This window comes from Pinus tabuliformis, chromosome 4_2 (genome assembly GCF_031772625.1).
Source record: "Pinus tabuliformis cultivar Carrire ecotype Pingquan chromosome 4_2, CPIR1, whole genome shotgun sequence".
NCBI classification, from domain to species: domain Eukaryota; kingdom Viridiplantae; phylum Streptophyta; class Pinopsida; order Pinales; family Pinaceae; genus Pinus; species Pinus tabuliformis.
This window is the reverse complement of record NC_142304.1, coordinates 310,742,983-310,754,909: the sequence shown is the minus strand read 5'-3', so window position 1 is coordinate 310,754,909 and position 11,927 is coordinate 310,742,983. Positions and strand designations below refer to the sequence as shown.

At 39.0% G+C, this 11,927-nt stretch overlaps 1 protein-coding gene across 1 annotated transcript in view; it reads right to left on the bottom strand.

The window, feature by feature from the left end:
- Window positions 1-609: 609 nt before the first annotated feature.
- The window catches only part of LOC149169219 (cyclin-L1-1-like), a 28,426-nt gene continuing 17,108 nt past the window's right edge, over window positions 610-11,927 (bottom strand). Inside the window, exons 5-8 of the mRNA XM_089428611.1 lie at window positions 1,920-2,187; window positions 1,380-1,812; window positions 1,062-1,100; window positions 610-952 (exon numbers count right to left, since the gene is read on the bottom strand). Coding sequence (XP_089284737.1) covers window positions 876-952; window positions 1,062-1,100; window positions 1,380-1,812; window positions 1,920-2,187 — 817 coding nt within the window. The 3' untranslated portion in view covers window positions 610-875. The remainder of the gene's footprint in view (window positions 953-1,061; window positions 1,101-1,379; window positions 1,813-1,919; window positions 2,188-11,927) is intronic.

Here is an 11,927-nt window from a genome sequence, read left to right as displayed (position 1 = left end):
CTTGTGCAGTTTTTTGTTGAAACAATATTGTAAGCACATATTTCTCGACTTATATATAAAACAAAATTCAAACATTTAATATTCCTTTGAGTCCTGCAAGGAGGTGCAGGGATAAATGTTTGAAAAATAACGTAAGATCTTAATTCCAACTCCACAGGGAATAATGCCAACAATGAATCACTACACCACATAGGAAAAACAACTTCAAGCAAAAACATCACATTAAGCTGTGAAAAAAAATTACATTATATTTGTTTTTCCTACTTAAGTGATCCAAATTATCAATATATAGTACAGAGACATACATAATCCAGACCTCAATCAGTAGAGAGACCATTGTATCCCACTTGAGGCTTTGGGATAGGCATTGCTAACGTACCATAAGAAGAAAATTGTTGGTCGGAATTCCCTCCTATATTCCCTAATTTTCCATAACAAGAAAATTGTTGGTCAGAATTCCCTCCTACATTCCCTAATTTTTCATTACAAGAAAACTGTTGGTCAGAATTCCCTTCTACATTCCCTAATTTTCCATGACAAGGAAATTGTTGGTCAGAATTCCCTTCTACATTCCCTAATTTTCCATGACAAGAAAATTGTTGGTCAGAATTCCCTTCAGTTTTAGAATGATAATTAAAACCCATCCATCTTCTTATGATGGATATTCTTTGCAGAATTTCATAAACAAAGGAAAAGCAGCTTTGCAGCTCAAACAGAATAAAATATGCACCGGTATTACAGCATTAATAGACAAAGACCACAAAACCACCCTGCTCACAGAATATGATATGTATATTCAATTAAGTATAAAAATTTGTAAGCTGGTTTTTGGAGGACATTTAACATCCCAAAATTTGGGACTGGGTCCACCATCTTCATGCATAGGGATGATGATGTCGATGTCTTTCCTTTTCTCTAGAACTGGTATAGGAGGAACTTTGATAATCGCGATCTGCCAGGAAATATTTTTGTAAGAATTTTAGATAGACATACTAAAGTTACACTATACTTTGTACTCAATAGGATATGAGGAAGACCAAAAAAGGAAACCGAAGACATACCTCGAGAAGATGAATGATGCCTTGACTTTTCCAAATGAACTGAAACAAGTAAAGATATTCACATGGTTAGAATGCAGACACAGATCCCAACTATAGAAGTAAGCAAGGAAGAGCACACTACAAAGTGCTCACAAACAAATCATGCAACTGAGTACTAGTAAACAACTAATTTACATGAATGGAAAATGACCAAATGAAAAACTCAATGCCACTACAAGCAATGAATATTCAGAAGCAAACCAAGCTGAAATGGAAAAGGCCATAGAACTATAATGGTACAATTTTCATCCAATAGTTAGGCTTTTCAAATTGTCTCACCTATATCTTTACTCCTCTCCTTGCTCCGATAATTTTTGTCCTTTCCCTTCTCTCTTTCCCTCTCTAATTCTTTGTCCCTTTCTCTATCCCTGTCCCTTTCCCACTCTCTACCTCTATCCCTGTCGCGTTCTTTATCCTTTTCCCTGTCCCTTTCACGATCACGTGGTCTTGATCTTTCTTTATCCCTATCTTTACTTCTGTCTCCAGTTTCATCTGTCCTGTGGTTCTGTTGTTTTGGTTTTCCCGCGGTAAAGTCTTCTCTCGACTCCCCATTCACAGATACATTACGAGTGTCATTCTCACTTTTCTTTGATTCCTTCAACTTGTCTAGAGCTGCTTTTACAATTGCATCCCTTCCACCAGAAGACTCTGGATTAGATGGTCCAGATTGGTTTGATGGCTTAATTCCATTTGACAAGTTCTTCATGCTTTCCTGGAGTAGCCATCAGAACATAAACAGACATGGAATTCAGACTCCAAACAGACTTTATCCACATAATTACCGTTGGAAACAGGAATCCAAATCAAGATCAGGCTTACCTTAGCATCTGGTGGTGGGTCCCAAGTCTTGTTTGTCAACACAAATGATTCTGAATCTTTGCATATATCAATATACTGTGCCTTGGGCTGCCTATATAAGTTGGCAAGAACTTTACATACTTCATCAATCTCATGCTTCTCAGCATCAAAGACTTTCCACCATGGTGGATTCTCAGGAAGGGGAACCTGAAATCGACGAGCTGCTGCATAGACAACTCCACAGGCCACAACCTCACTCTTGAATCGAACACATAATGTCGTCCGCAAGCTGGTCAAACAACAGCATGAGATCATTCAGGAATCAGAATCGGTGTACCAAGCAAGCTTCCTTGGGAGCGGGAGCAACATTTTCAGAAGCTCCTGGTTTGGAAGCGTTACCGGGAACGTTTTTTATATATATATATAAATTTTTTTTTATACTTTGATGCATGTTGTCAACAAAAACATGTAGAATGATGAATTAGATATTAAAAACAAACAAACAAAAAAACATAGATTGAACCAAATAACAACAATCATCTAGAAGTTATAATCTTCATCAACCACGTCCACAAGTTAGTAACATACAACATATTGAGTCTCATGATTCATCAATGTTAAAGTTTCAAGCTTTCAAAATTCAATATATAACATTTATCATAATTGATCACCAAAGTTGTACTTGTAAGCTAAGTGTAACCATTACAACAAAGAATATCTAACATGAAATGAAACGAAATGAAACAACTTTCAACTTTCACGAAGCATCATATTCATAATTCATTACCAATGAGTTATAATTGCCAACTTCAAACTTAAACTGTCATATATTGTTTACAAAAAATATCATAATAAATATAAAAGAGTAAACACTTATTAAAAGTTAAAACTACTAGAAACTAGAAAAGACAAATAAATCTATCATCTATAGCTTCCTCTTACTGCCACGAATAATGTCTAATTTCTTCGCAGGTCGTGGTGGTCTTCTAGGAGTCTCCTCCCGCACAATCCCACGACCAGAACCAGAAGGCAAATGCCCTCCATGTGTGGATGTACATGGAGGCAGCGACAGCAACAGAACAAGACTTGGAACTTGAGCACTGCTACTAGATTGTGGGGGTGGCATGGTTGTTGCTTCATCTTCATCTCCCACAAGTTTTGCTTCCAGTTCTTCAAGATCTACAGTGCCATCCTCCAAATTATCATCCTCTAGGTGGTTGTCCCAAATTTTATATGTTGGATCCCCATAAGCCCGATCACAATAATGACTCAACAACCCCAAGTTGTAGTGCACATAAACCAAGCTTTCTACCCGGTTTTCATTGAGTTTGTTTCTTCTCACATTATGTATGAAGTTGTAGGTGCTCCAACACCTCTCTGTAGAAGAAGTATTTACAACCAGTGAGAGAAATTTTTTGCCAATTTTGGCAAAAGTCCCATGCCACCACCATGTGCTTCCCACCATGTGAGAGCATCAAATATGTCTCTATCTTCCATTGCATGCAAAGAACCAAAAAAACCAGTGCAACTGAAGAATTTGCCTAATTCAAGACGCAGATTAGCACACTCCTCCCTTTCAGGCACCAACTTGTCTAATGCTTGCATATATCTTGTAGATACCTCTGGATCTGTATGGGGTTTGACCCTAACCCCACCCCAGGTGCAGGTTGGCCCAACCAAGATGGAGAGTAGTATTTTGGCATAAGGATATATGCCAAGGCATGTAGTGGAACATTAAGTGTATTCCATCGTGTACATACACAATTGTGAATCAGTGTATACAAGTTGGGATCATCTTTCTGAACAATATCTTTTATTTGCCCCAACATGGTATCCATCTGCTCATACACCTCCCCAATCACTGATTTATCTATATTTGCAAAACAAATCATGGGATAAATGGGGTTGGTGATTTCCAATACTTGCCTCATACGTGCCCAAAACTGACCATCAAGAGCAGTGTCCTCTGCCTGTTCAAAACCTTGCTTGTCAGTTGCATTTGTAGCCCCTTCCTTTAATACCTGTCAGTGTGGACTTGATACCATGCTAGCCAATGACTCTCTTACCTTCAAAAGGCTCCTAAAGGTGAAGTAATAGCTAGCAAAACTAGTCTTCGCAATCTTCAACAGCTCCAATTTGAGTGACTGTGGAAAAGCCCATGGGTAATGCTACGATTTGTAATAAGTTTTATCATTTGTTTGCCTCTCTTGTACAAATCACCAATCCATTTGTATTGTTGGTTTTTGTTCTTAATAATATCATGCATCAAAAGGTTCATTATGTGAACCAAACACCCAAACCAAAATATGTTGGGGTATTTATCCTCAATAATTGCTCTCGTTGCCTTACAATTAGTAGCATTATCAGTGATGACTTGGATGACATTGTATGGCCCAATACGTTCAATTGTTTCAAGTAATGGTTCTGCAATGTTGATGTTGGTCTTGAACTTCTCTGAGTAATCATATGCTAAAAGAAAGATGGCACCACTAACAGACACAGCAAGAACACTTATCAATGGCTTTCCATTTACATTTGTCCATCCAACAGATACAATGGACACCCCATGCTTAGTCCAAGAATTTGTCATTCTACTCAAAGAATGTGATATTTTTTCTTTTTCATGATCAAGTCCAACGGTTTTAGCCTTGTCATACCCAGGGCTCTTGTATCCTTTAGGGGCATCATTTATGGCAAAAACCATTTCATGCCAATAAGGTGAGCGAAGAACATTGAATGGTATCCCACATGCATTGAGAAACCGGTAAACTTTGGAATCCACATCATTCCTACACCCTTCATTGAGGAAATCCGATATGGTTCTACGCCTTAAAGAGATGTTTGGTGACCCTGTGCCTCCATATCCACTACCATGGGAGGATGTTGAAAGAGTTCTTTGTGCATGTTGATGTGATTGTGAGCATGGTTCAAACAAACCCTTTGGTTTTTTAAATTTTTATTGGGCTTCCTCCTCTTCCCTTATGTATTTGGCTCTATCTGTTGCTGACACACTTGCACAAGTTTTGATTCCTATTGATTTATCTTCATCCCATGGCCTTTTCCCACAGAGGTGCCTTCTAGCACAAATGTATGAACCTGTGTAAGTTTTGTTGCAATGGGAGCAGTCAAATTTAGTAGTTCCACCCCCTTTCCCTGCTTCAGGACTAGAAATATATTTCCACAATGGGGTTTGGTCTTGTTTAGTTTTTTGGGCTAAATCATGTTCACTCTTTTCCTTCTCACCAAGGTACTCCTCTCCAAGGTTTTCATCAAATCCACTATAACCCACTTCATCCTCTTCTTCATGATCAACCCTCCTTCTTCTCCTCTCCAACACCATAATAACAAAAAAAGGAACCAAGAAGAAGAAAATGCCAAGCCATATAACCATGATGTTTGAAATTTGAAGTTTTGAATCTGCAAAAAAAATGGAGTAATGGGAATGGGAATGGGAAATAGAAAAAAAAATATTTATTTATTTATTTAGCAATGAAAATAAAAGAAAAAAATGCTAGATTAGAGTGTAGATCCTACCTCTTTGGCCTTCAATCCCAAGCTCCAATCTCCCCTTGCAAGCTCCTCTCTCACCAAGCTCCTCTCTCCAAGCTTCAAACTCTCTCTTGCTCCTCTTGCTCTCAATGGATTGGGAGAGGAGAGGGTCTATTTATTAGTAGCATTATCAGTGATGACTTGGATGACATTGTATGGCCCAATACGTTTAATTCTTTCAAGTAATGGTTCTGCAATGTTGATGTTGGTCTTGAACTTCTCTGAGTAATCATATGCTAAAAGAAAGATGGCACCACTAACAGACACAGCAAGAACACTTATCAATGGCTTTCCATTTACATTTGTCCATCCAACGGATACAATGGACACCCCATGCTTAGTCCAAGAATTTGTCATTCTACTCAAAGAATGTGATATTTTTTCTTTTTCATGATCAAGTCCAACGGTTCTAGCCTTGTCATACCCAAGGCTCTTGTATCCTTTAGGGGCATCATTTATGGCAAAAACCATTTCATGCCAATAAGGTGAGCGAAGAACATTGAATGGTATCCCACATGCATTGAGAAACCGGTAAACTTTGGAATCCACATCATTCCTACACTCTTCATTAAGGAAATCCGATATGGTTCTACGCCTTAAAGAGATGTTTGGTGACCCTGTGCCTCCATATCCACTGCCATGGGAGGATGTTGAAAGAGTTCTTTGTGCATGTTAATGTGATTGTGAACATGGTTCAAACAAACCCTTTGGTTTTTTAAATTTTTATTGGGCTTCCTCCTCTTCCCTTATGTATTTGGCTCTATCTGTTGCTGACACACTTGCATAAGTTTTGATTCCTATTGCTTTATCTTCATCCCATGGCCTTTTCCCACAGAGGTGCCTTCTAGCACAAATGTATGAACCTGTGTAAGTTTTGTTGCAATGGGAGCAGTCAAATTAGTAGTTCCACCCCCTTTCCCTGCTTCAGGACTAGAAACATATTTCCACAATGGAGTTTGGTCTTGTTTAGTTTTTTGGGCTAAATCATGTTCACTCTCTTCCTCCTCACCAAGGTACTCCTCTCCAAGGTTTTCATCAAATCCACTATAACCCACTCCATCCTCTTCTTCATGATCAACCCTCCTTCTTCTCCTCTCCAACACCATAATAACAAAAAAAGGAACCAAGAAGAAGAAAATGCCAAGCCATATAACCATGATGTTTGAAATTTGAAGTTTTGAATCTGCAAAAAAAATGGAGGAATGGGAATGGGAATGGGAAATAGAGAAAAATGTTATTTATTTATTTAGCAATGAACATAAAAGAAAAAAATGCTAGATTAGAGTGTAGATCCTACCTCTTTGGCCTTCAATCCCAAGCTCCAATCTCCCCTTGCAAGCTCCTCTCTCACCAAGCTCCTCTCTCCAAGCTTCAAACTCTCTCTTGCTCCTCTTGCTCTCAATGGATTGGGAGAGGAGAGGGTCTATTTATTAGTAGCATTATCAGTGATGACTTGGATGACATTGTATGGCCCAATACGTTTAATTCTTTCAAGTAATGGTTCTGCAATGTTGATGTTGGTCTTGAACTTCTCTGAGTAATCATATGCTAAAAGAAAGATGGCACCACTAACAGACACAGCAAGAACACTTATCAATGGCTTTCCATTTACATTTGTCCATCCAACGGATACAATGGACACCCCATGCTTAGTCCAAGAATTTGTCATTCTACTCAAAGAATGTGATATTTTTTCTTTTTCATGATCAAGTCCAACGGTTCTAGCCTTGTCATACCCAAGGCTCTTGTATCCTTTAGGGGCATCATTTATGGCAAAAACCATTTCATGCCAATAAGGTGAGCGAAGAACATTGAATGGTATCCCACATGCATTGAGAAACCGGTAAACTTTGGAATCCACATCATTCCTACACTCTTCATTAAGGAAATCCGATATGGTTCTACGCCTTAAAGAGATGTTTGGTGACCCTGTGCCTCCATATCCACTGCCATGGGAGGATGTTGAAAGAGTTCTTTGTGCATGTTAATGTGATTGTGAACATGGTTCAAACAAACCCTTTGGTTTTTTAAATTTTTATTGGGCTTCCTCCTCTTCCCTTATGTATTTGGCTCTATCTGTTGCTGACACACTTGCATAAGTTTTGATTCCTATTGCTTTATCTTCATCCCATGGCCTTTTCCCACAGAGGTGCCTTCTAGCACAAATGTATGAACCTGTGTAAGTTTTGTTGCAATGGGAGCAGTCAAATTAGTAGTTCCACCCCCTTTCCCTGCTTCAGGACTAGAAACATATTTCCACAATGGAGTTTGGTCTTGTTTAGTTTTTTGGGCTAAATCATGTTCACTCTCTTCCTCCTCACCAAGGTACTCCTCTCCAAGGTTTTCATCAAATCCACTATAACCCACTCCATCCTCTTCTTCATGATCAACCCTCCTTCTTCTCCTCTCCAACACCATAATAACAAAAAAAGGAACCAAGAAGAAGAAAATGCCAAGCCATATAACCATGATGTTTGAAATTTGAAGTTTTGAATCTGCAAAAAAAATGGAGGAATGGGAATGGGAATGGGAAATAGAGAAAAATGTTATTTATTTATTTAGCAATGAACATAAAAGAAAAAAATGCTAGATTAGAGTGTAGATCCTACCTCTTTGGCCTTCAATCCCAAGCTCCAATCTCCCCTTGCAAGCTCCTCTCTCACCAAGCTCCTCTCTCCAAGCTTCAAACTCTCTCTTGCTCCTCTTGCTATCAATGGATTGGGAGAGGAGAGGGTCTATTTATTAGTAGCATTATCAGTGATGACTTGGATGACATTGTATGGCCCAATACGTTTAATTCTTTCAAGTAATGGTTCTGCAATGTTGATGTTGGTCTTGAACTTCTCTGAGTAATCATATGCTAAAAGAAAGATGGCACCACTAACAGACACAGCAAGAACACTTATCAATGGCTTTCCATTTACATTTGTCCATCCAACGGATACAATGGACACCCCATGCTTAGTCCAAGAATTTGTCATTCTACTCAAAGAATGTGATATTTTTTCTTTTTCATGATCAAGTCCAACGGTTCTAGCCTTGTCATACCCAAGGCTCTTGTATCCTTTAGGGGCATCATTTATGGCAAAAACCATTTCATGCCAATAAGGTGAGCGAAGAACATTGAATGGTATCCCACATGCATTGAGAAACCGGTAAACTTTGGAATCCACATCATTCCTACACTCTTCATTAAGGAAATCCGATATGGTTCTACGCCTTAAAGAGATGTTTGGTGACCCTGTGCCTCCATATCCACTGCCATGGGAGGATGTTGAAAGAGTTCTTTGTGCATGTTAATGTGATTGTGAACATGGTTCAAACAAACCCTTTGGTTTTTTAAATTTTTATTGGGCTTCCTCCTCTTCCCTTATGTATTTGGCTCTATCTGTTGCTGACACACTTGCATAAGTTTTGATTCCTATTGCTTTATCTTCATCCCATGGCCTTTTCCCACAGAGGTGCCTTCTAGCACAAATGTATGAACCTGTGTAAGTTTTGTTGCAATGGGAGCAGTCAAATTAGTAGTTCCACCCCCTTTCCCTGCTTCAGGACTAGAAACATATTTCCACAATGGAGTTTGGTCTTGTTTAGTTTTTTGGGCTAAATCATGTTCACTCTCTTCCTCCTCACCAAGGTACTCCTCTCCAAGGTTTTCATCAAATCCACTATAACCCACTCCATCCTCTTCTTCATGATCAACCCTCCTTCTTCTCCTCTCCAACACCATAATAACAAAAAAAGGAACCAAGAAGAAGAAAATGCCAAGCCATATAACCATGATGTTTGAAATTTGAAGTTTTGAATCTGCAAAAAAAATGGAGGAATGGGAATGGGAATGGGAAATAGAGAAAAATGTTATTTATTTATTTAGCAATGAACATAAAAGAAAAAAATGCTAGATTAGAGTGTAGATCCTACCTCTTTGGCCTTCAATCCCAAGCTCCAATCTCCCCTTGCAAGCTCCTCTCTCACCAAGCTCCTCTCTCCAAGCTTCAAACTCTCTCTTGCTCCTCTTGCTCTCAATGGATTGGGAGAGGAGAGGGTCTATTTATTAGTAGCATTATCAGTGATGACTTGGATGACATTGTATGGCCCAATACGTTTAATTCTTTCAAGTAATGGTTCTGCAATGTTGATGTTGGTCTTGAACTTCTCTGAGTAATCATATGCTAAAAGAAAGATGGCACCACTAACAGACACAGCAAGAACACTTATCAATGGCTTTCCATTTACATTTGTCCATCCAACGGATACAATGGACACCCCATGCTTAGTCCAAGAATTTGTCATTCTACTCAAAGAATGTGATATTTTTTCTTTTTCATGATCAAGTCCAACGGTTCTAGCCTTGTCATACCCAAGGCTCTTGTATCCTTTAGGGGCATCATTTATGGCAAAAACCATTTCATGCCAATAAGGTGAGCGAAGAACATTGAATGGTATCCCACATGCATTGAGAAACCGGTAAACTTTGGAATCCACATCATTCCTACACTCTTCATTAAGGAAATCCGATATGGTTCTACGCCTTAAAGAGATGTTTGGTGACCCTGTGCCTCCATATCCACTGCCATGGGAGGATGTTGAAAGAGTTCTTTGTGCATGTTAATGTGATTGTGAACATGGTTCAAACAAACCCTTTGGTTTTTTAAATTTTTATTGGGCTTCCTCCTCTTCCCTTATGTATTTGGCTCTATCTGTTGCTGACACACTTGCATAAGTTTTGATTCCTATTGCTTTATCTTCATCCCATGGCCTTTTCCCACAGAGGTGCCTTCTAGCACAAATGTATGAACCTGTGTAAGTTTTGTTGCAATGGGAGCAGTCAAATTAGTAGTTCCACCCCCTTTCCCTGCTTCAGGACTAGAAACATATTTCCACAATGGAGTTTGGTCTTGTTTAGTTTTTTGGGCTAAATCATGTTCACTCTCTTCCTCCTCACCAAGGTACTCCTCTCCAAGGTTTTCATCAAATCCACTATAACCCACTCCATCCTCTTCTTCATGATCAACCCTCCTTCTTCTCCTCTCCAACACCATAATAACAAAAAAAGGAACCAAGAAGAAGAAAATGCCAAGCCATATAACCATGATGTTTGAAATTTGAAGTTTTGAATCTGCAAAAAAAATGGAGGAATGGGAATGGGAATGGGAAATAGAGAAAAATGTTATTTATTTATTTAGCAATGAACATAAAAGAAAAAAATGCTAGATTAGAGTGTAGATCCTACCTCTTTGGCCTTCAATCCCAAGCTCCAATCTCCCCTTGCAAGCTCCTCTCTCACCAAGCTCCTCTCTCCAAGCTTCAAACTCTCTTGCTCCTCTTGCTCTCAATGGATTGGGAGAGGAGAGGGTCTATTTATTCCCCCCCCCCCCCCCCCGCTCTCCCTCCCTTTCTGTTAATTTTAGGCAAAAATGGTATGTTCTATGCTTTAGAGCAATTTTACTTCAATTTCTTTATTAGCCGAGTATCAATACTTAGATTAGCAATCACATCAACATGATAGTAAAATGTAGATAGAACATAAACATAAACAGTAGAAGACAAGCCAAGACAAGAGGACACAAGATGTGGCACCAACCAGGGACAAACCCCAATGTGGGGAAACCCTTGATCAAATCTACCTTTAGTCTTCAACAGTTCAGCAGAGAGAAATAGTACAATTTACAAATCTGATAATTTATAACAGTAGTAAAAGAGCCCGAACCAGAAAAGTCAACATTGGTCAACAAGGTAGATTTGACCCTCAGCGAATCAATCATCATTAGTCAACTTCGGCCTCCAAACAATAAGATAAAACAGCCCTCAAAACAGTCAAATTCAGCCCAATCAAAGTTTGGTCAAACAACCCACTTGCAGTTAGCACTAGCTGCAGTGAACTCTAGTCAAACTATCAGAAAATTCAGTCCCTTGAAATTTCGATTTCCTAAAATTTCGTTCTCCTAAAGTTTCGGCCTCCTGAAATTTCGCTCTCCTGAAATTTCACTTTCCTAAAATTTCGGATGTGTAGAGAGAGAGAGGCCCAGACCTCCGTACCCAATCAATGATGAGAGAGAGAGAAGTGGGAAGATGAGTGTGTCCAAATGAGGCTAAGTCACCTTCTATTTATATGCAACGTTGAGGATGAATAGACGTGACTGTTGGGCTTCTAAGCCTACATAAGTTTGTTGGCCGACCTTGACAATTTGACCATAATCAAAATAAATTCATAGTTTCATTTGTACATGTCCGAATCGGATGATCTTTAGATCAATCATACACCTCTCGGAGAGAGGAAAACAAGAAAAATATCAGTTGTCATAAATAAGATGACCCATGTGGAGTTTGGCGCTAGTTGCCAATTTTAACACTCCCTCTCAACTAGGGAGAACTCCATCTACTAATCCATCTGCCAATTTGTACTATATCTGCCATCAATGCACTACTCTGTTGAACTAAGAAGAAGAAGTGATCGAGAATGTATCATACCATTCTCTA